The sequence below is a fragment of the Ceratotherium simum genome, chromosome 26 (genome assembly GCF_057802395.1).
Source record: "Ceratotherium simum simum isolate JZ-2026a chromosome 26, ASM5780239v1, whole genome shotgun sequence".
NCBI classification, from domain to species: Eukaryota; Metazoa; Chordata; class Mammalia; order Perissodactyla; family Rhinocerotidae; genus Ceratotherium; species Ceratotherium simum.
In genome coordinates, this window is record NC_141925.1 from 2,788,486 (window position 1) to 2,807,157 (window position 18,672).

An 18,672-nucleotide genomic window follows, 5' to 3' on the forward strand; every position below is an offset into this window, starting at 1 on the left:
AGTTTCTCGGACGCCCGTGGAATGCAAAGGACTGAGGGACTCCGGAGGCGGAAGGATGGGTGGGCGGGTCCTGGAGAAGGGAGGAGGAGGAGGCCGGTTGTGGGCGGGGTTAAGCACAAAACAGGATGCCTTTCTGGGCCCTCCTTAGGATGAATCTGGGCGGGGACTGAACTTTCTCCCCTGGCTCTTTCTCTTCATTTTCTGCCTGTCCTGGTTGGTGCCGAAGATGCGCCTTGTGGGCAATAACGGAACGAGTTCGGCCGAACCCAAGCTCGAAGAAGCCTGGCCCGAAGGGCAGAGCTTCGCCCGAGGGCGCTGGGTGCGTCAGGCACACCTGTAGAGGCCCGGGCATCTCAGCGCGCCTTCCTGCGCTCCGGAGGAGTCGGGCCGGTGGGCAGATCACCCCTGGAGTAGGGGAGCGCCGGCTCTAGACCTGACCCGTCCAAACGTCCCGGGCCGGCAGCACCTTGGACAGAGACCGGGCTGCGGGGTGGGGCTGGGTGGTGGGGCTGTGCCCTAGAGGCTGAGTGCCCAGGGGTGCGTCGACGTGGGGGTCGTGCGGAAAGCCCGGACGCGCCCTGTGGGGGAACGCGAGGCGCCGGGGTCACTCTGGCAGAGCCACCGGGACCTAGAACGTCGGGTCCCAAGCCAACAGTCACCCCATGCAAACGAGGCTGGGACCGTATAGATTATGCTAAGAGAGTGAAGGCCTGGGCGGCCGCGGGGCGGGGCCTCCCCGCCGGCCGGGCCCATTGGCCCTCGCAGCGTCGACGTCAGGAGCCCAGCGCGCGAAACGCTGGCAGGATGGCGGGGGCGAGCAGCTGGGGCGGAGCCTGGCGTCCCCGCCCTCCCGCGTTCTGCCGCGCCCTTGTCCCGGGCGGCAGAGGGACCACTGGCCGCCGCCGCCGCCGCCGCCGCCGCCGCGAGCTGTCCCTGTGGCGTGTCTGCCTCGGCGGAGCCGGCCGCGCTGCGCTCGGGCGCCGGCCTCGTTCCCAGCCTCCGACTCCGGGGCGCGCGGCCCGCGCGTGCGCAGCGCAGGAGGGGCGCAGGCCGGGACCCCCGGGCCGGCGCGTGCGCGGACCAAGCACTGGGCGGCTGGCGGGCCCCGAGATGAGCCTCCGGGTGCTGCGGCCCCAGTGAGGAGGAGGCCCGGGGGCAAGAGGAGCTGGGGCCGCCAACGCCGTGCCGGGCCAGGCCATGGCGTTCCTGGCGGGACCGCGCCTGGTGGACTGGGCCAGCTCGCCACCGCACCTGCAGTTCAACAAGTTCGTGCTGACAGGCTACCGGCCAGCCAGCAGCGGCTCGGGCTGCCTGCGCAGCCTCTTCTACCTGCACAACGAGCTGGGCAACATCTACACGCACGGTGAGCCGCTCCCCGCATCCCACTCCCGCGGCAGCCCTGCCCGCGCCGGGCGGGGGTCCCGAAGGCCGAGGAGCGCTCCAGCGCCCAGGTCCTGCCCCGGCCCTGGCACGGCCGGGAACCGCGGTGACAAAGCTGCCATTGTCCCGGACGGCGCTGCCAGTTTCCGCTCTCCCTGCGGGGCCCCGGGGCAGGCGAGGGAAGCAGAGTCGGCGACCAAGTCCGCTTAATCCCTCTGAGCCCTGGGGAGGAGGAGCCTGGTGTCCGGCCACCTCGTAATCCCGGCGCCCTGGGCACCCTCCCCCGCCAGCACCCTTCCCGGAGATGAGTGTTGACATCGGCCAGTAGGGGCCCAGAAGGAGAAGCCAGGCTCCGGCCCCTCCTCGCGCGGCCGTCCTGTCGCCCCCGCCCCGAGTAGCCCATGCGCAGGGCTCCGCCTGGTGGCGACTCCTTCCTCCCCCCCGCAGGCGCCGGGCCCCTCCTCGCGCCCCGCCGAGCTTTGCTGACACAGCCCTGCCCGTCCTTGGCCTGCCCCAGCAGAGAGAGGGGCCCTGAGCGAGCTGGGCCCAGCCTTGGCACTTGCTCCACTGGGTGACTGTGGCCTGCCCAGACTCTTCCAAGAGTGGGCAGCCAGCAGCCCCAGACTGCTGTGCCTGCCTTGGACCCCTGTGAGGGCAATGCCAGAGTGCCAGCGGGAAAGGGTAGGCATCTGGAGGGCTGGGGCTAGGAGGAATGGAGCTCCCGAGGAGGTGCCTGAGGAGATTGAACAAGCTCTTTTCAGCCCCCTTCCCCTGCCTGGCCTCACCTCTTTCTGGAAGACAAAAAGGCCCAAAGCCTCCGTTTGGTCACTTGTAGAGAGGAGAAGACATAGAGTTTTGGCAGGCAAGCTAAGTGGCTCTGGAATCTGGTATCATTGCCCACATATGCTGTTCAGAACTCAGCTTCAGGTCACGCCTCCTTGTGGCTTCTACTGACACACTGAGGCCGGGTTCGGGGTTGGGGACCCCTGCTTTTGGGGGACGTGATGTGGCTGCAGGGGTGAGAGCAGCTGGGGAGCTAGACTGCCCGAGCTCTGTGCTGCTTTCATCACTTACTTGCTGGAGTCACCTGGAGCAGGTTACTCAGTGTCCTCACTTGCAAAGTGGGCACAGTGGTCTCTACTTCCCAGAACATTGTGAGCTCTGCCAAGTAAGTTACAGAGAGCCCAGGGCCGGCCTCTGTCCAGGCCTGGCCGAGTCAGCTAACAGCGTTGTCAAGACCTGCCTTGCTCTCAGCCCTCGTGTTGTCTCCAGACTGTGGACTCCTTGAGGACATGACTTGTCCCCAGTACTGAAGCGCTCTCACGGGTCACTATCTCCCTCCCCCAGGTCTGGCCCTGCTGGGCTTCCTGGTGCTACTGCCAATGACCATGCCCTGGGGTCAGCTGGGCAAGGATGGCTGGCTGGGGGGCACACACTGTGTGGCCTGCCTGGCACCCCATGCAGGCTCTGTGCTCTATCACCTCTTCATGTGCCACCAAGGGGGCAGCCCTGTGTACACTCGGCTCCTTGCCCTGGATATGTGTGGAGTCTGCCTCGTCAACACCCTTGGTGAGCCAAGGGATGGGGTGGGGGGCTCGAAGGATGGGAACTGGGGGGCGACTGGGGAGGGGGAGACAGGGGACGCTCACACGAGCGCTGGGTAAAGAGGGCAGGCCAACCCTAGACTGATGTTCCCTCTCCTGCTTCTCTCCTCTGTGCAGGGGCCCTGCCCATCATCCACTGCACCCTGGCCTGCAGGCCCTGGCTGCGCCCTGCTGCCCTGGTGGGCTACACCGTGCTGTCAGGTGTGGCTGGCTGGTGGGCCCTTACAGCCCCCTCCACCAGTGCCCGGCTCCGTGCCTTTGGTTGGCAGGCTGGTGCCCGCCTCCTGGTGTTCGGGGCCCGGGGAGTGGGGCTGGGCTCCGGGGCTCCTGGCTCCCTGCCCTGCTACCTGCGCATGGACGCGCTGGCACTGCTTGGGGGGCTGGTGAACGTGGCCCGCCTGCCAGAGCGCTGGAGACCTGGCCGCTTCGACTACTGGGGCAACTCACACCAGATCATGCACCTGCTCAGTGTGGGCTCCATTCTCCAGCTGCACGCCGGCGTCGTGCCTGACCTGCTCTGGGCTGCCCACCACACCTGCCCCCCAGACTGAGCCACCCCCTACCCGCCAGGCCAGCCTGCCCAGTTTTCTAGGGCCAACACCATACTTCCCTCCTGCTGGTCCACAAGGAGCTGGCTCCCGGGATGTTTCCAGCAAACAGGACTTCCCAGCTGGGAGCCTGTTCATCCATTCTTCCCTGTGGACTAGTCTCTTCTACCCCCACCTTAGAACTCCAGCCTCCCCTCCCCGCTTTCCTCCAGGGTACTGTCTTCCTATGGAGGCTGGAAGGAAACTTTTCCTTCTCTAGACCTCAGTTTACCCTCTATGACCTGTGAGGGTTGGGCCAGAGGAACTCTGGGCTCATGTCTCGCTCTGACAGTTGGAATCCTGCCAGCCTAGATCCATCACTCCACCCTGCCCCTCCTCAGACCCTCCCATGAGGTATCTTGTGAGTGCCAGGCCCAGCCTCCAGCCCATGCTTCCTGACCTCCATCTTTCTGCCCTGTAGGCCAGCCCTCCCAGCAGCCTGAGGCTCGCCCAACCCTTCTGCCTTCTGTCCAGAGACTATGGAGGGAGGGGTTTGGGCAGCAGGACTAGCCCCTTATCCCAGGACCAGTTTCTTTCCAGGCAACTGGCACAGAGATGTAGAGCTGAGCAGCCCTGAACTTGGGCCCTGCTGGGCTGAGGGCCCACCCTCCACCTTGAGTGCCACACTGACAGCTCGACCTGCCCCCCGGGGCCGCGCCTGCTCAGGAAGTCTCTGCTCCACACGGTGTGCGGCTCCCAGCTGCAGTCTGCTGGCCTGGGGCCTGGGCCCTGCAGCAGGGCTCAGCCTTGGCCCATCCTGGAGGCTTCAGATCCTGGGCAACATCAGTAAAAGGGGAAGGAGGCGCTGTGTTGCCACACAAGCAACTTGGGTGCTCCCAAGATTCAAATACTTTTTATTAGACATGGCCAGGCAGAAGGGACCACTGGAGCTCCCAGAGGGACCCAAGCCTCTGGGAGGATGGGAGAAGGAGTAAGAGGTTAAAAGCACGGAGCCTGGGCCCATGGGCTCAGGTTGGGCCCAGTGAGTCCTCAAATAGGCTGAGGAGGTTCCGAGGCTCAAAGGAGGGGAAGGAGCCCCGAGGGGGCTCGGAGTCAGTGTCACTTAGGTCCAGGGCATCCCTGGAGGGAAAGGGGGAGAAATGACATTCAGGATCTGAAAGCTGCTCCCTCCCGCCCCCGGACTCAGCCTGCTTACCTCAGCATGTACCTGCTCCGGGGGGCAGGGGAGCCACTGCAGGGGGTGGAGGTGGTCCCAGCAGCCCTGGCCAGGATGGCCTCTGGAAAGAGTGAGGGCCTGCACACGGGGTGGGAAGACAAGCAGGGTGTCAAGCGATGGGGAGCGCACAGGGAGGCCGCAGCTGCGGGGAGCAGCAAGACCCACCTGGTCCCCGTGTGCTCCAGGTTCCCACCTGCCACGGGCGGGGGCCACAGTCAGGGACAGTGCAAGTGTGGTGCACTGTCACAACTCTCACAGGCTACCTCTGTCCCTTTTCAGAACACATGGGTGTCGACTGAGCCCGCTTTGACCTGAACTTGTGGTAAATGAAGCTTGTTTGGCACTTCGTGTCTGCTATAAAGTGGCCCCTGTGTTGACAGGGTGACATTTCCTAAGGCAGCGGTTAATGGTGCAAGTCCCCCTGAGAACCGTCTGCCCCAAGCATGTGGTTTCCCTTTGCAGCAGTTTCTTAATTACAGCCTCTCACGTGGCCACCAGGCACCTGGGACTAAGGAATTCCTGGGGCTGGGGAGGGCGGCTTGCCAGGCTCTGGGGGTTTTGTCCCCCAAGAGGAAGGACAAGGCCTTGTCCTCGGGCACTGGCAGCCTCTACTGAGGTGGGTGCGGGGCCCTCGCGCTGCTCTCTGTGTGACAGCTCCTAAGTGTGAAGCTGCCAGCTCTGCTTGGCTCTGCACAGCAGCTGTCCCACACGCTGAGCTTAGAAGAAACAGCTGCATTCAAACTAGGCCAGGCAGCACCAGCCTTGGTTCCCTTCCCGGGGCGTGATGGGGGCCAGGTCTGTGGGAGGAGTCCCGGTTTACCACTAATCCCCATGGGGCCTGGGCCTCGGGTGTGGAGTCTGGCCACGATGCCAGTCCATCTCCCCCGACTCCGTCCACATCTCACCCACCCTATGCTGTCGTCATCCCAGTTGCTGGAAAGGCTGCTGTCCAGGAGGAGGCTGCAGGGCGGTGAGCCAGGCGGAGTGGCTGGCGGGCCCGGAGGCTGCAGCCAGCTGGCAGGGTGAGCCAGCCCATGCCAGAGCCAGCACAGCAGGGCCAGCAGGGCCTGTGGGGACAGGGGGCCAAGGGAGGCTGGGTAGACCCTGGGGCTGGGAGCAGGGTGGGACAGTCTGTCACCTTTGCCCAGCTTACCTGCCACAGAGCCCACCCTCGACTCAGGGCTTCAGCAGCCATGCACCAGAGGATGCTCCAGGGCCGCCGCTGCCTGAGCATAGGCAGGGCCAGCAGGGCCTCGGTTGTGGCCCGCAGCTTGGGGTCAGGCTCCAGCATCATGACGAGGACAGAACGCAGCTCAGAAGACAGGCCTGTCCACAGGGCAGGGCCACATCAGGGGTGACTGGGCCCTGAGCCCAGTAGTCCACCACTGCCAGCCGTTCCCTCTCATAGGAGCCTGCCCTTCCTGCGGCAGCATGTCCTGCCCATCCTTGCCCCCACTCACTGGCAGTGAACTCAGGAGGCAGGTAGCCCTGGCGCAGCTGCTGCCAGCCCTTTCCGCCATGGGGCAGCTCCATGTTGCACGCCACTTCCAGGATGGTGAGACCCAGACTGGGAGGGACGGAGACAAGGACAGAAGAGGAGCAGGGTTGGCCTCAGGATATAGACCCCAGAGCCCCAGGCTGCCCCCAAGAAGAGGGTGGGAAAGGACTGTTGTCTTCTACCCTGAGCTGGGAAGGAGGGGCTGAGGACCCTGAAAACGCCCCTGCAGGGCCAACGATGGGGACCACATCATGGTCCATGGACCCCATGCCTGGCGCAGCCCATACGCCACCATGGTGAGTCCTCCTGGCACCCCCCACTGGACAGTTACTGTGGCTAATGTGGTTACTAGTGTTCTAGCTGGTATGGCTGTTAGAGGCACAGCAGTGGTTACCAGCATGGACCACGGAACCCTGCTCCACCACAGGCTAACTGGGAACTTGAGGCAAGTCCCTTGACCCCACTGTGCCCAGTCCCCTGAAATTGGGGTAATAATAGTGCCTCCTATGGAGGCGTGGTGATATGGGTGAATCCACATAAAGCGGCTCCAGAGGGTTTGCTGATTAGACTGGCTGACTCTGCAGACCCCCCTCAACTAGAGGTGGGGCTGCTACCCCCTTGGGGCAGGGTCTCCCAGCCTGAGGCCAAGTCTTCCTGACTTTAGTCTAGGATAGTGCTTCCCTCCTTCTGCTGATTACCGCTCCTCCCCCTGCCACGAAGGGCTTCCCACGTTCCAGCCCTCACCTGAACACATCCGCCGCTGTCCCGTAGGAACCCTGTAGCAGCTCAGGGGCCATGTAGCGGGGGTCTCCCTCCTGGGCCTCGCCAGCTCCGGACGCACCCAGCTCCACCAGCAGCCCAAAGTCACCCAGCTTGCAGCGGCCCTGGGGCCCCAGGAAGATGTTGGCAGGCTTGACATCAAGGTGGACCAGGCCTTGGCCATGCAGGTGGGCCAGGGCGAGCAGGGTGTCCCGCAGGTAGCCCCAGACCTGGGCCTCGGGCAGGCTGGCGCCCCAGGCCTCACAGTGCTGCTGCAGGCTGGGACCGCACAGCTCCGTCTGCAGGTACAGGATGCCGCCCTCCTCCCAGGCCTGCTCCAGCCGCACGCAGCGCGGGTGCTGCCCCACCTTCTCGTGGCCGCTGACCTCGGCCAGCTTGCGGGCCCGGTCCTTGGGGCCCCGGAATGGTGACATGGAGCGCTTTACTGCATAGAGCCGGCCGTCTTCCTTGGAGCGCACCTGGAAGGGAAGTGGAGCCCGCAGGCAGGGTGGGAGGGGGCACGACCATGTAGGAGGACGATCCAGCAGATTCTATTAATATTTCACATGTGCGAGAGGTGCAGCACAGTCTCTACCTTAGAGAGAGCCTGCACGTGCCACGGCAGAACTGGACACACCTCCACCCCAGGCGCTGGTTCACTGGAGACCCATTATGGGAAGAAGCGGGGCAGACCTCTCAGCACTGAGCCAGGAGGGTCTCTAGGACGCATTACTCAGTGAAAAAAGCTGACTACAGACCGGTACAGGCAGTATGATTGCCGTATAGACTATAAAATGCGTTTGACCATATACAATTTTAGAGATGTATAGAGAAAGGTCTGGAAGGAAGGATGCCCACCTGAGAAGCACAATGGTTACCTCCAAGAAGGAGAGCTAATCAAGGGCCTATGTTCTTTGTACTTTTTAATAGCAAAATTGTCTTCATGTATAAGGAAAACTCCCATTTAAAGGAAATATAAATGATTGGAAAATATACTTTAAGTAAAAAAAAGGCGGCCTGGAGGGTGTAGCCTGAGCGCCTGGCGGCCTGGGGGGTGGCAGGACAGGGTGTACACTGCACTCGGGCTGGCGCCGGGGGCTGGGCAGGGCTCGCCAAGACCCCAGCGCAGCTGGCTCCAGGGTGACGGAGATGGCAGCCAAGAGCTCCCATGCGGCGTGCCAGGCTCTGGACAGAGGGAGAGTGTGCACTGAGGGGGCCCTAGGAGGGGCCTGCGTAGGGGGTTACCAGACAGCAGCCAAGTCAAGCACCGAGGTGGGAAGCCTGTCAGCCCATGAGAGGCGGGCTGCCCAGGACACTGCCCCATCCAGGCAGGGGGAGGGAGGCAAGGCGGGACGCCCAGACAGGCCCAGGGAGCGTCGCCCTACTCACCTTGAAGACTTCTCCATAAGAGCCGCGGCCCAGGCGGCCAAGCCTCTGGAAACTCTGCTGGAAGAAGGACTCTGGCCGGCTCGGGTCGTACCCGGGGCTCTGCAGGGTCTTAGAGGCCTTGCCTCGGAACGACACTCTCCGGGGCTGGTGCTGCTGCCAGCCCGGGGGCCGAGGTGGGAAGAGGCGGCTGAGGGGGATGCTGCCCTTGGCAGGAGGCCGGGGCGGGAGGCTCCGACTGAGGCCCCGGGGCCTCTTGAGGGAGAAGCCGGGTTCTGCATGGCGGAAGTAGGCTGGGACTGGGACAGGAGTGCCACTCAAGGGTGGCGGGGTGCCCTCTGTGGGCACAGGCATGGCCAGCACAGGACGCCCTGGGGGGCAGAGTACAGAATAGTGTGTCCACTCAAACAGTGCCTGGTCCTGTGGCCCCAAAGAGGCTGCAGAAGGGAGCTGCGTCTACTCCGCACACACGTTCTGCTTTAAACATGGAAGCCGTGGGGACGACGAGCACCTGCCGGGAAAACGCAGAGGACAAATACACGCCTGCACACAGCAGCCTGTGCCTTGGAGGTCAGAGACACATCAGCTGGAACCACAGGGCTGGGTCCCGGAGGCTCCCGCAGTCCAGCAGAGGTTAAAGCGAGGTGGGTTCTGGAGCCAGACTGCCTGTGCACACAGCAGCCTCTCCCCAGACTGTAAGGTGGAGACAGTAACACAGGCCCACCATCCCTTCTCTCCAATTCCAAAGGAAAAAAGGTCTGAATTCCAAAAGTTTCTTCCTTGCTGTCTTTTTCATAGCAGTGGTGCTAGGACTCATTTCGTGGAGCTCCACTGCTTCATGCTGCAGAGGCTGAATCCCGGCTGAGCGCAGCACAGAGCCAGGGCCCCTCCCCCACCAACCCCCCTCGCAGGCTGGACCTCGGGTCTAGCAGGCTGGGAATACTGGCGCTCATCGCTCAAGCCCCAGCTCGTGCCTAGGAAGGAGGTTCCACACTGGGAGAGGCAAGCCGAGAAGGCCAGAGGCTACCACCCGCATGCTAAGGCAGCAGTGTCACTCAGACAGGCACCACTGTCCCTGCCCCCAGCTCCTGAGCTGCAGCTCAGAGATCCTGCCCGGAGGAGAGGCAGGTCATAAAACAGAGCGCTCCAAAGCTCTCCTTGCAAAAAAATGACCTCATTTGAAACAGAGTGTGGGAAGTTCAAGTCTAAAGGTGCTCTCAAATCAATGGAGGTTTTGGTGGTAGGCAAATAGGAGGAGGCTGGTACTTCCATCATCAACAAGCTAAACCATAGGCCAGATAGTCTACCAGAGAGAACCGGGGAAAGAATAGCTAAGAAAAGCCTTCCTGGGGTCAGAACAAACCTCAAACACTGAACTCAAAAGCTATCCTGTTAAAGGAGCCTGAATTTAATCAGACCAGTCTGTGGAGCAATTGATGCCCCCAGGGCATTGTCAAAAACAATAGAGCAACCAGTCAGCAAGTGGTGAAGCCTAACAGCTGCGTGTGACCAGCAAAAGGACAAAGAGAGCTCCCCTAAAACCACTGGCATCCGAGGGTGACTGTGCCCATGCCCAAGGCTGGGCCCTCTGAGGAGCAATGTCTGAGGCTTCACATTGCAAGAGAAAGAGCTGTCACTACAATGGTCCAGCTGGTCACTAAATAACAACCAACAACAGTTACAAGCCCCAGAGTGGAGTGAGGAACCAGTATCCACAGTTGTTACAACATATTATCTAAAATGTCCAGTTTTCAACAAAAAAAATTATGATATGCAAAAACACAGCAAAGTGTGACCCATATACAGGAAAAAAACAGCAGAAACTGCCTGTAAGAAGGACCAGACATCAGATTGAACAGAAAAGCCTTCAAAGTAGCCACTGTAAATATGTTCAAAAAAGTAAAAGAAACTATGCTTAAAGAAGTTAAGGAAGGCACGACATCTCACCAAAGACAGAATATCAATAATGAGATAGAAAATATGAAAAGAACCAAATGGAAGTTGTGGAGTTGAAAAGTGTGGTAACTTAAATGAAAAAATTCACTGCAAGAATTCAACAGTAGATTTGAACTGGCAGAAGAAATAATTAGTGAACTTGAAGATAGATCAATAGATTATGCAATCTGAAGAACAGAGAGAAAAAAGAATGAAGAAAAGGAACAGAGCCTCAGAGAAATGTAGGATGCCATTAAGGACGCCAACATAGGCATATGGGTGCACAGGAGAGAAGAGAAGGAGCAGGAAAAATAGGCTAAGAAATAATGGATGAAAACACCCAAATGTGATTTAAAAAAAAAAAGTCATAGTCAACAGTGAACTTCAAGAAGGATAAATGCAGAGATCCACACATAGACATATCACATTAAAAGTGCTGAAAACCAATAACAAGGAGAAAATCTTGAGAGCAGCAAGAGAAAATGTCTCATCACTTACAAGCCTCCCCCATAAGATTAACTGCTGACTTATCAGAAATAATGGAGGCCAGAAGGCAGTGGGATGTCATATTCAAAGTGCTGGGGGAAAATTTGTCAACCAAGAATCCTATATCCAACACAACTATCTTTCAAAAATAAAAGCAAAATAAAGACATTCTCAGATAAACAAAAACAGAAAGAATTCATTATTAACAAGCCTGCTTTACAAGAAAAACTAAAGGAAGTTCTTCAGGCTGAAAACATGTGATCCCAAACAGTAATTCGAATCTGCGTGAAAAAATAAAGAGCATCAGTAAAGGTAATTATGTAACACAAAAGACAGTATAAATGCATCTCTCTCCTCTTTTCTTAGTTGATTTAAAAAGCAATTGTATAAAACAATATGTATGTAATTGTACTGTTGGGCATATAACGCACAGAAATGTAATATACTTGCAAAGAATAGCACAAAGGAGGTGAGTGGGAACAAAACTATATTGGACTAGAAAATGACACCAGATGGCAACTGGAACCCACAGGAACAAATGAAGAGAACCAGAGGTGTAAATAAGATGGTCAATATAACCAACATTATACATATATACTTGCTTTGCTTTCTTCCCTCAGCTTCTGTAAGAAATTAAAGATGATCTAAATAAATGGAAAGACATTACATCTTCATAGGTCCAAAACCTTAATATAGATAAAACAGCAATACTCTCCAAATTGATCTACAGATTCAGTACAATCCCCATCAGAACCCCAGCTGGCTTCTTTGCAGAAATTGACAAGCCGATCCTAAAATTCACATGGAAATTCACAGAATCCAAAATAGTCAAAACAAAGTTGGATGGGCCGGCTCCGTGGCTTAGCGGTTAAGTGCACACGCTCTGATGCTGGCGGCCCGGGTTCGGATCCTGGGCGAGCCCCAAGGCGCCACTTCTCCGTCCAACGCGAGGCCGAGTCCCACGTGCAGCAACTAGAAGGATGTGAACCTATGACATACAACTATCTACTGGGGCTTTGGGGGGAAAAATGAATAAATAAAATCTTTAAAAAAAAAAAAAAAAAACAAAACAAAGTTGGAGGACTCCCACTTCCTGATTTCAAAACTTACTACAAAGCTACAGTAATAAAAACAGTGTGATACTCATATAAGGACAGACATAGATCAATGGAATAGAAGAGAGAGTTCAGAAGTAAACCTTCATATTTATACTCAATTGATTTTGACAAGGGTGCCAAACAATTCAGTGGGAAAGGATAGTCTTCTCAATGAATGGTGCTGGGACAAATGGATATCTACATGCAAAACTCATTTGTCAGAAAAATCTGACCTGACCTATTTTTCTAAGTGTAATTATTCGTATATTTCTTGACTGAAATATTATCGTCTTTGATTATGGGATGACGTCCCACAGCCACCGGTGGTATTACATGTAAATGTTAATAGGCACCCTACTAGCTTTCTAAAATTGGAGACATTTTGAATTCTGAAACACACCTGGCCTCAGGGGTGTGTGGACCTGTACTACTGACCTCATGGAAGGCTTAGCCCGGTGTTAGGCATGCAGATCCCTCAATAAATGCTATCTGTTATATAATAAATGTAAATAATGCTGAGTAGTCATTGAAAGAACACACCAAGTACAGTGGTCCTGCTGGTGTAACTGACCATGTGTTGGAATAGAAAGGGATATTGAGTTGCTATAATGTTATAATTGAAACAAAAACAACAAAACCAAAGCGGGAGAGGAGTCCAATTTTGAGAAGAAGCCACAATGTATCAAAAGATGCCATGCCCGGCAGGGGGGGAGGCAGTAACTAGAACAGGGAAGGAGCAGTCCTCTGGAGAACCCTGCAGGCCCTGGGAGAGTCAGGGGGGAGGTGAGGGACCCCCATGGGGGCTTGCCTGGAAGACTCACCCTACATCCTGGGAGGACCCTTCCTCTGGCTCTATTCACCTCAGGAATCCCATCCCAGGGTTTCTCGAAGTAAAGAACCAGGGTGTCAGGATCCCCTAGGGCGCTGGTTAGAAGTACAGCCTCCAGGCCCAGTCCTGGCACATTCGGGGACACCAGGCACCTGCATCTTAAACCAGTTCTCAGACCATCCCAATGTCACTTATGTTCTAGCACCACTGGCCAGGCCAGACAGCTTTGGGAGTGGGACAGGGGAGGTGGAAGGAACAGGGGCTCCCGGGTGAATCCAGGATGGCCCCGAGCAGAGGGCCTCACCCTCTCACTAGGCCGGACACGCACGCCTGCTGACCACGGTCTACCGCGCTAGACTGCGAGTTCCTCCCGGGCAGGGCCACCGCTGATTCACCTCCGTGGGCGTGGGGAAACCCTGGCGAACAGAGGCGGAGTAGACGGGCTGTCACGGGGGAGGGGCTGAGTAGGGACGAGTACGCGGGGGGCGGTCGCTGGGGGAAGAGGTTCCCAGGTGAAAGGTGACGGAGAGGCCGGGAAGGACAGGAGGGTAGGGCCAGTCACTCGGCGGCCGGCCGGAGGGCAGGTGGGCGGGGCTGGCGCGGGAAGGGTTGGGGGGCGGACCACGCCCGACATGGGGGTGGGGCAGTCGGAGCGGGATGCGGGAGGGGGCTGGGGGATAAGGATGACTGCGAGGGGGCTGTCACAGGGGCAAAGGGCTGCCGGGAGCGAGGAGGGGAGGGCGGTCCGCCCGAGAGCCCTCGCGGCCGGGTCTGGCTCACCTGGGGCAGGCAGGCGGGGCGCAGCTCAGCGAGGTCCCAGATTCCGGGTCGGAGGAGGCGGTGGGAGCCCTCGGGGCGGTCAGATGGGCCGGGGTCTGCGGCCGACGGCTCCCCACACCCGGGCGGACGACTCTCCGGAGGAGGAACGGCCCGTGAACGCGCGCGGAGCTGGCTCGCGCCAAAAATTCCAAACCGGCCTCGAGGCCCCGCCCAAGGCCGCCCCTTTCCCCGCCCCCTCCCCGGGCGGCCCGCGGAGGCGCCGGCCTGCGTGGCCCCGCCCCCCGCATCCTGCGTGCGCGTCGCCCACCCCGCCCCGCCGGCGCCTCTGGCCTGCGCTCTCATTGCGCAGGCGCAAGGCCTCCTCCGCGCTGGCTTGGGGCGGGGGCGGCTATGCGCGGCGACCTTTAGGATGAGGTGCCCTGAGGGGTGTGAGCCGGCGCTTGGGCTCTCGTCTCCCGCCTGGCTCCCGGAATGCAGGCCGATGTCCAGACCACGGTCCCGGCACCCACGGCCCTGGCTGGGCTGGCTTAGTTTTCGCGACTATAAAAGGCGCCATCACCGCGTTTCGCCCCGCAGGTGCCTCGGGAGGCGGTCATTTGGGGCTGGACAGGAAGTCCCTGCGGCCTCCGAGGCCCCGGCGGAGTGGAATGCCCTGGGATCCTGCCTTGCGTCATACTGGGGACGCGGGGGGGGGGGATGCCAGACACATTCCCCCACCCGCGGAACCCTTGGCTCGGGGAACCAGGAAACACCGCCTCTTCCAGGAAGCCCTCCAGCCAGCCAGGCTGAGCCTCCCTGCCTCCAGGCTCAGCCACCTCCAAGGCAGCCCTTCCCATTCTTTGGATTAGAGACTTGAGTTCAGCTCAAACTCCCCTCAGACCCTTCCTGGCTGAACGACCTTGGGAACGTACTGGCCTTTCTGAGCTCCGGATTAGCCTCCTGCCTTCATCCTGAGCGGATAAAGCTTCCCTCTCAGAGCAGAGGGTTCAAATGGGATGATCTCCTTAAATTCTTAGCAGGGGGCTGGTGTGGAGCAAGGCTGATTCCTAACAGTAGCGGCTGGGGGTTGCTCCTTCTTTCAAGGAAGGACCTTTTATCCGCTTAACAGGGTGGAGGGGAGTCACGCTCCAGGCCACCCTCCCTAGAACGTTCCCCATCTGTCATATCTCTTTTACCGCCTTATTTTCCCCTTTCACTTACTCTGCGATTCTAGCCTCTGATTGTTGGTGCGCTTGTTGACCACCCGTCCCCAAGTCTGAAAGGCTGTGGACTGCAGGGCTCCCAGCGCACTGCAGCAAGGCCCCTCCATAAACACTCGCCATTGCCCACACCGGGATCTCCCATGAGGCTCTTCCCTGAGGGCTGCAGCCCCCTCAGTGCACCCTTCCTCTGCATTAGCATCTCTGGCAGCCACAGCTCCTGTGACTCAGGCTGCATCCTTGTTAGAGATTCCAGGCTTGTCCTCAGGAGGCCTGGGGAGCAGGCAGGCCTCTCTCTAGCTGCCATCCCCCCTGCCAGCCCCATCTCCAGGAGTCCTGGATTCAGGCCCCCTTCCAACTGCCCATACTTTTTTTTTTTTTTGGTGAGGAAGATTGTTCCTGAGCTAACATCTGTGCCAATCTTCCTCTACTTTTTATATATGGGACGTTGCCACAGCATGGCTTGATGAGCAGTATGTAGGATCCGAACCTGTGAACCCCGGGGCCACCGAAACCGAGCATGCGAACTTAACCACTACACCACCAGGTGGCCCACCAGGTGGCTCCCAACTGCCTGTTCTTGAAAGTCTTATTTACAGTGACTTAAAAAAGTATGTTTTTGATTCAAAAACATGCTTCCAATGGACGTTTCCCTGTGTGGAAGGACTATAATGTAAAGTTAAGGACAGACAGCAGGTAAGAGCATGAGCAGTGGAGTCAGGGAAATTAGGGCTCAAACCCCACTCTGCCCACGGAGGCTGTGCAGTTGTGGGCAAGTTGCTTTATGTCTCTGGGCCTGTTTCCACATTTGTAAAATGAGGATAGCAGTAATAGTAACGACCTCCCTGGGGCTTATGAGCACTAAATGAGAACATGCATGTGAAGTGCTTAGCACGGGCGAACACACAGTAGGAGCTTACCCATTGTTTAATAATAACAGTAACACTCATTTGCATAGTGCTTTGCAGTTTTCAAAGCAGCTGCCTGGGCCAAAAGGAGGCCCCTGGAAAAGAGAGACCAGGACCCCGGGCACCCACCTCGGGGTCACAGAGACAGAGACGCACGGGCCCACAGGGTTCCAGACCAAAGCTTGCCCGGGGCTCGGTCCAGGAGAAGCCCGGCAACCGCCGCCCAGGCACCCGACTCCGGGTCCGGCCCGCACGTGCAGGTGAGAGCCGGCTTGAGCCGCGCGCGCCCCCGTGTGTCCCCTCACCGCAACAGCACCGCGCCTGGCCCAGACTCTCCCTGGGAAGAGTCCATCGAGGGATGGGGCCCCGAAACAGGAATAACGTGACTTAAAGGCAAGGAAATGACAGCCACAAGTGCAAACGTGGCTACCCCAACAGGAAAGAGGAGACTGATGGGCGCTTCTGGGGAGCTGGCCGTGTTCTGTGTCTTGACCCCGGTGCCGACTGCGTAGGGGCTGGCTTTGTAGTGATTTATGTTATACATCTCTGTCTTAACGCACGCTTCTATGTGTACGCCATATTTCTCACTGGCATAAGGTTTTAATAAACTGACAGGTGGGGGGCAGGGAGTTAACGGAAGTCAGCTTTGCACGGTGCTGGTGCCTGGGGGTGCCAGGGAAGGTGTCCCAGAGGCGGCGATGCAGGGATCTGGGCTGAAGAGCTGCCAGATAGAGAGGGCCCAGAGGAGACCTTTAGTACAGCTGTGGATTCAGAAGGTGTCAGCTCTGCAGGCGCCTGGCCGTCCCTCCAGCTGTCCTCCCCGAATTCCCAGCCCGGCAGGTGCTGCTGCTGTGAGCAGCTGGCCGGGAGCCTCTTGACACAGGCTGTGCCATTTCAGGCGACGCACTTCCTGGGCCTCCGCCTTGCACTTCCAGCACCCCAACTGTCGCCTTGCCCCGGGCTCCCAGCTCTGGCCCCTCAAAGTTGCTCTCCATTCAGAGCCTGGGAGCAAAGTGTAGCCCAGGCTCAGTTCCATCAGAGGCTCTGTGCTCCCAGGCCAGCCTTGCCTGGGTGGGGCTGAAGGGGAGCTGGGGCGACCGGCTGTGCTGGGGGTGGGGGGGTGCCCAACTGTGCCCAGCCCTGGTCCTGAGCAGCGTCAGGCTGGCCTGAGGCCCCAGGCTGGCTGGTATTTTCCACAGGCCCATGCCAGCACCAGGCAGCCTGGCAGTGGTGGCGGGCCCTGGCATTCCCGCTGGCGGTGGCCAAGCAGGCACCCAGCCCATACCTCCCGCGTGGCCCCTCCTGGTCGCCCTGCCTGCCTCCTCCTGAGCCAGGCTTCCCTGGCACCCTGCGGGTGAGCCATGTGTCTGGGTCTGTGTAGGCGTTCAGCTATCCCAGCTCTCAAGCAGACACCTTGAGCCCAGACTGGTGTGGGGCGGGCAGAGAGCGACGCCCATGCCCACTGGTGTGTCTGGGGCAACTGGGTCTGCTACCCATGCAGAAGTGTGTGGACTAGCAGAGAAGGGAGGACTGTGGACTCGGGGGTCCCCATGGACTGCCTGGCTTGAAATCCAGCCCCACTGCTCCGAAGTCGCACAATAGGGGCCAAGACCCTTCTCCTCTCTGCCTGTTTCCCATCTGTAGAATGGGGTCAGAAATAGCTCCCCTGATAGTCCTGAGACAGTGCTACTATTAGTGTCATCATTTTAGAGGACAGTGGACAGATTCGGGGGTCGGACTCCTGCTTGAGCTCCCCAGCCAGAGAGAGCAGGTGTGTGAGCCCGATCTGCATCTGAATCTAGCGCCTAGCCTGCAACCAACCATGGGGCCTCGCAGCTGCCCTCTGTGAGGAGACCAGGAGCCAGTGCCTGCTGCCTCGGGCTGGAGCAGGGGGCCTGGCAGGAAAGCCCTCCCGGGGAGCCTGAATGCATAGTCCCAGCTGTCCTGGGCTCTCATGGGGTGGTTGGAAGGTCCAGCAGCCAGTGGAAGGTCCAGCCTTCTGGGCAGGCTAGGAGGTGGGCATGTGGGGTGCTGCGCCGGGGCACTGTGCTGAGGAGGCCCAGCGGGAGTGGAGGGGCCTTGTGCAAAGGTGAGTCTGTGTGGGGAGGTGGGTGTGCTCATGTCAGCGTGATCCCTGGGTGGGGGCCTTCGTGTGGGGAGAGGGCAGCAAGGGGTGCAGCCCAGTCTGTGGGGGGGAGGCAAGAGGGAGGTGAGGTGCAGGCACGGCTCGGTGCTGGGGGGACTGTGAGTGCGGGGGGACCTGGTAAAGGCCCTGCAGTCCACTGGCGGGGGGACCTGGCCCCCTAGGTGTTGTGGGCTCAGAGGCCTCACACCGAGAGGCCGCCTCCCTACTGCCCTCTCCTCACTGTAGCCCCTCTCCAGGCCCCCTCCCCACCAGGCTGCCTGGTTTGGCAGGCTGGACTCCTTAGCCAGAGGTGCCACAAGGGGCTGGCTGAGCAGGGGGCAGGCCAGCAGAGAGAGGGTATAGGGCCTTCTGGACAAAAGTCCAGGGGGCTGGAGTCACTGCTGTCCCTGCTAGTGGGTGAGGTCCACAGACTCACTGGAGGAGGTGGGGGCTGGTGCCCAGACCTCCCACTCCCGGTTTCCCAGGCCTGCCTCTCCTGTCCTCCTGTCCTCAGCTCCCCACCAAGCCCCCTGCACCCAGCCCAGGCTTCAGGCTCATGTGCCCGCCACCTAGGAATGGGGAGGGGTTACTAGCACCCTCTGGCAATCCTGCCCCACCCCACCCTGAGCAGTGGCCCCCCCAGAGTCTGTCCCCCAAAGTTAGAGTTGGTACTGCTGGAGCTGAGCAGGAGATGGAAGGGAAGCTGGGAGGGCCTCCTGAGCGCTGGGTGACACGTCCCTCTGTGCCACCATGCCTCGTGGAGGGGAGGCTCAGGCCCACTCTTGCAAGCCCAGCCTCCGTTGGGGAGGAAGGGCCATCTCCAGGTGTGGTCCCTGCTGTCTCCAGGGATAGAGAAATAACACCCTGGCTCTTTTTATGGACCTGTCTGCCTGTCAGGTACACTCTGCTACACTATTGCCTC

General features: G+C 59.2%; 2 protein-coding genes across 4 annotated transcripts; one reads left to right on the top strand and one right to left on the bottom strand.

The window, feature by feature from the left end:
* Nucleotides 1-940: 940 nt before the first annotated feature.
* PAQR4 (progestin and adipoQ receptor family member 4) lies at nucleotides 941-4,354 on the top strand. The gene is made up of 3 exons (XM_004438149.3): nucleotides 941-1,363; nucleotides 2,728-2,949; nucleotides 3,102-4,354. The coding sequence occupies exons 1-3, from the start codon at nucleotides 1,198-1,200 to the stop codon at nucleotides 3,533-3,535; spliced, it is 822 nt and encodes a 273-aa protein (XP_004438206.1). The 5' UTR covers nucleotides 941-1,197; the 3' UTR covers nucleotides 3,536-4,354.
* Nucleotides 4,355-4,402: 48 nt separating this feature from the next.
* Nucleotides 4,403-8,745, bottom strand: PKMYT1 (protein kinase, membrane associated tyrosine/threonine 1). 3 transcript variants are annotated; one of them, XM_004438148.3, is made up of 7 exons: nucleotides 8,395-8,745; nucleotides 6,991-7,484; nucleotides 6,209-6,315; nucleotides 5,902-6,074; nucleotides 5,658-5,815; nucleotides 4,728-4,826; nucleotides 4,403-4,651 (listed from the first exon to the last, which is right to left on the bottom strand). In XM_004438148.3, the coding sequence occupies exons 1-7, from the start codon at nucleotides 8,743-8,745 to the stop codon at nucleotides 4,540-4,542; spliced, it is 1,494 nt and encodes a 497-aa protein (XP_004438205.1). In that variant the 3' UTR covers nucleotides 4,403-4,539. The 3 variants fall into 3 exon arrangements, with proteins under 3 accessions (XP_004438205.1, XP_087305622.1, XP_014649004.2); XM_087449496.1 differs by lacking the exon at nucleotides 5,658-5,815; XM_014793518.2 differs by lacking the exons at nucleotides 4,403-4,651; nucleotides 4,728-4,826 and having other exon boundaries at nucleotides 5,267-5,815.
* Between the last annotated feature and the right edge of the window lie 9,927 nt (nucleotides 8,746-18,672).

Excerpts from the sequence above, each read along its gene's own strand:
- PAQR4 (XM_004438149.3), top strand. The coding sequence starts at position 1,198 with ATGGCGTTCCTGGCGGGACCGCGCCTGGTGGACTGGGCCAGCTCGCCA. Across the intron at positions 1,364-2,727 it reads GGGCAACATCTACACGCACG|GTCTGGCCCTGCTGGGCTTC; the intron begins GTGAGCCGCTCC and ends TCCCTCCCCCAG. Across the intron at positions 2,950-3,101 it reads CTGCCTCGTCAACACCCTTG|GGGCCCTGCCCATCATCCAC; the intron begins GTGAGCCAAGGG and ends TCCTCTGTGCAG.
- PKMYT1 (XM_014793518.2), bottom strand. The coding sequence starts at position 8,745 with ATGCCTGTGCCCACAGAGGGCACCCCGCCACCCTTGAGTGGCACTCCT. Across the intron at positions 7,485-8,394 it reads CTTATGGAGAAGTCTTCAAG|GTGCGCTCCAAGGAAGACGG; the intron begins GTGAGTAGGGCG and ends CTTCCCTTCCAG. Across the intron at positions 6,316-6,990 it reads ACAGCGGCGGATGTGTTCAG|TCTGGGTCTCACCATCCTGG; the intron begins GTGAGGGCTGGA and ends CGTCCCTCCCAG.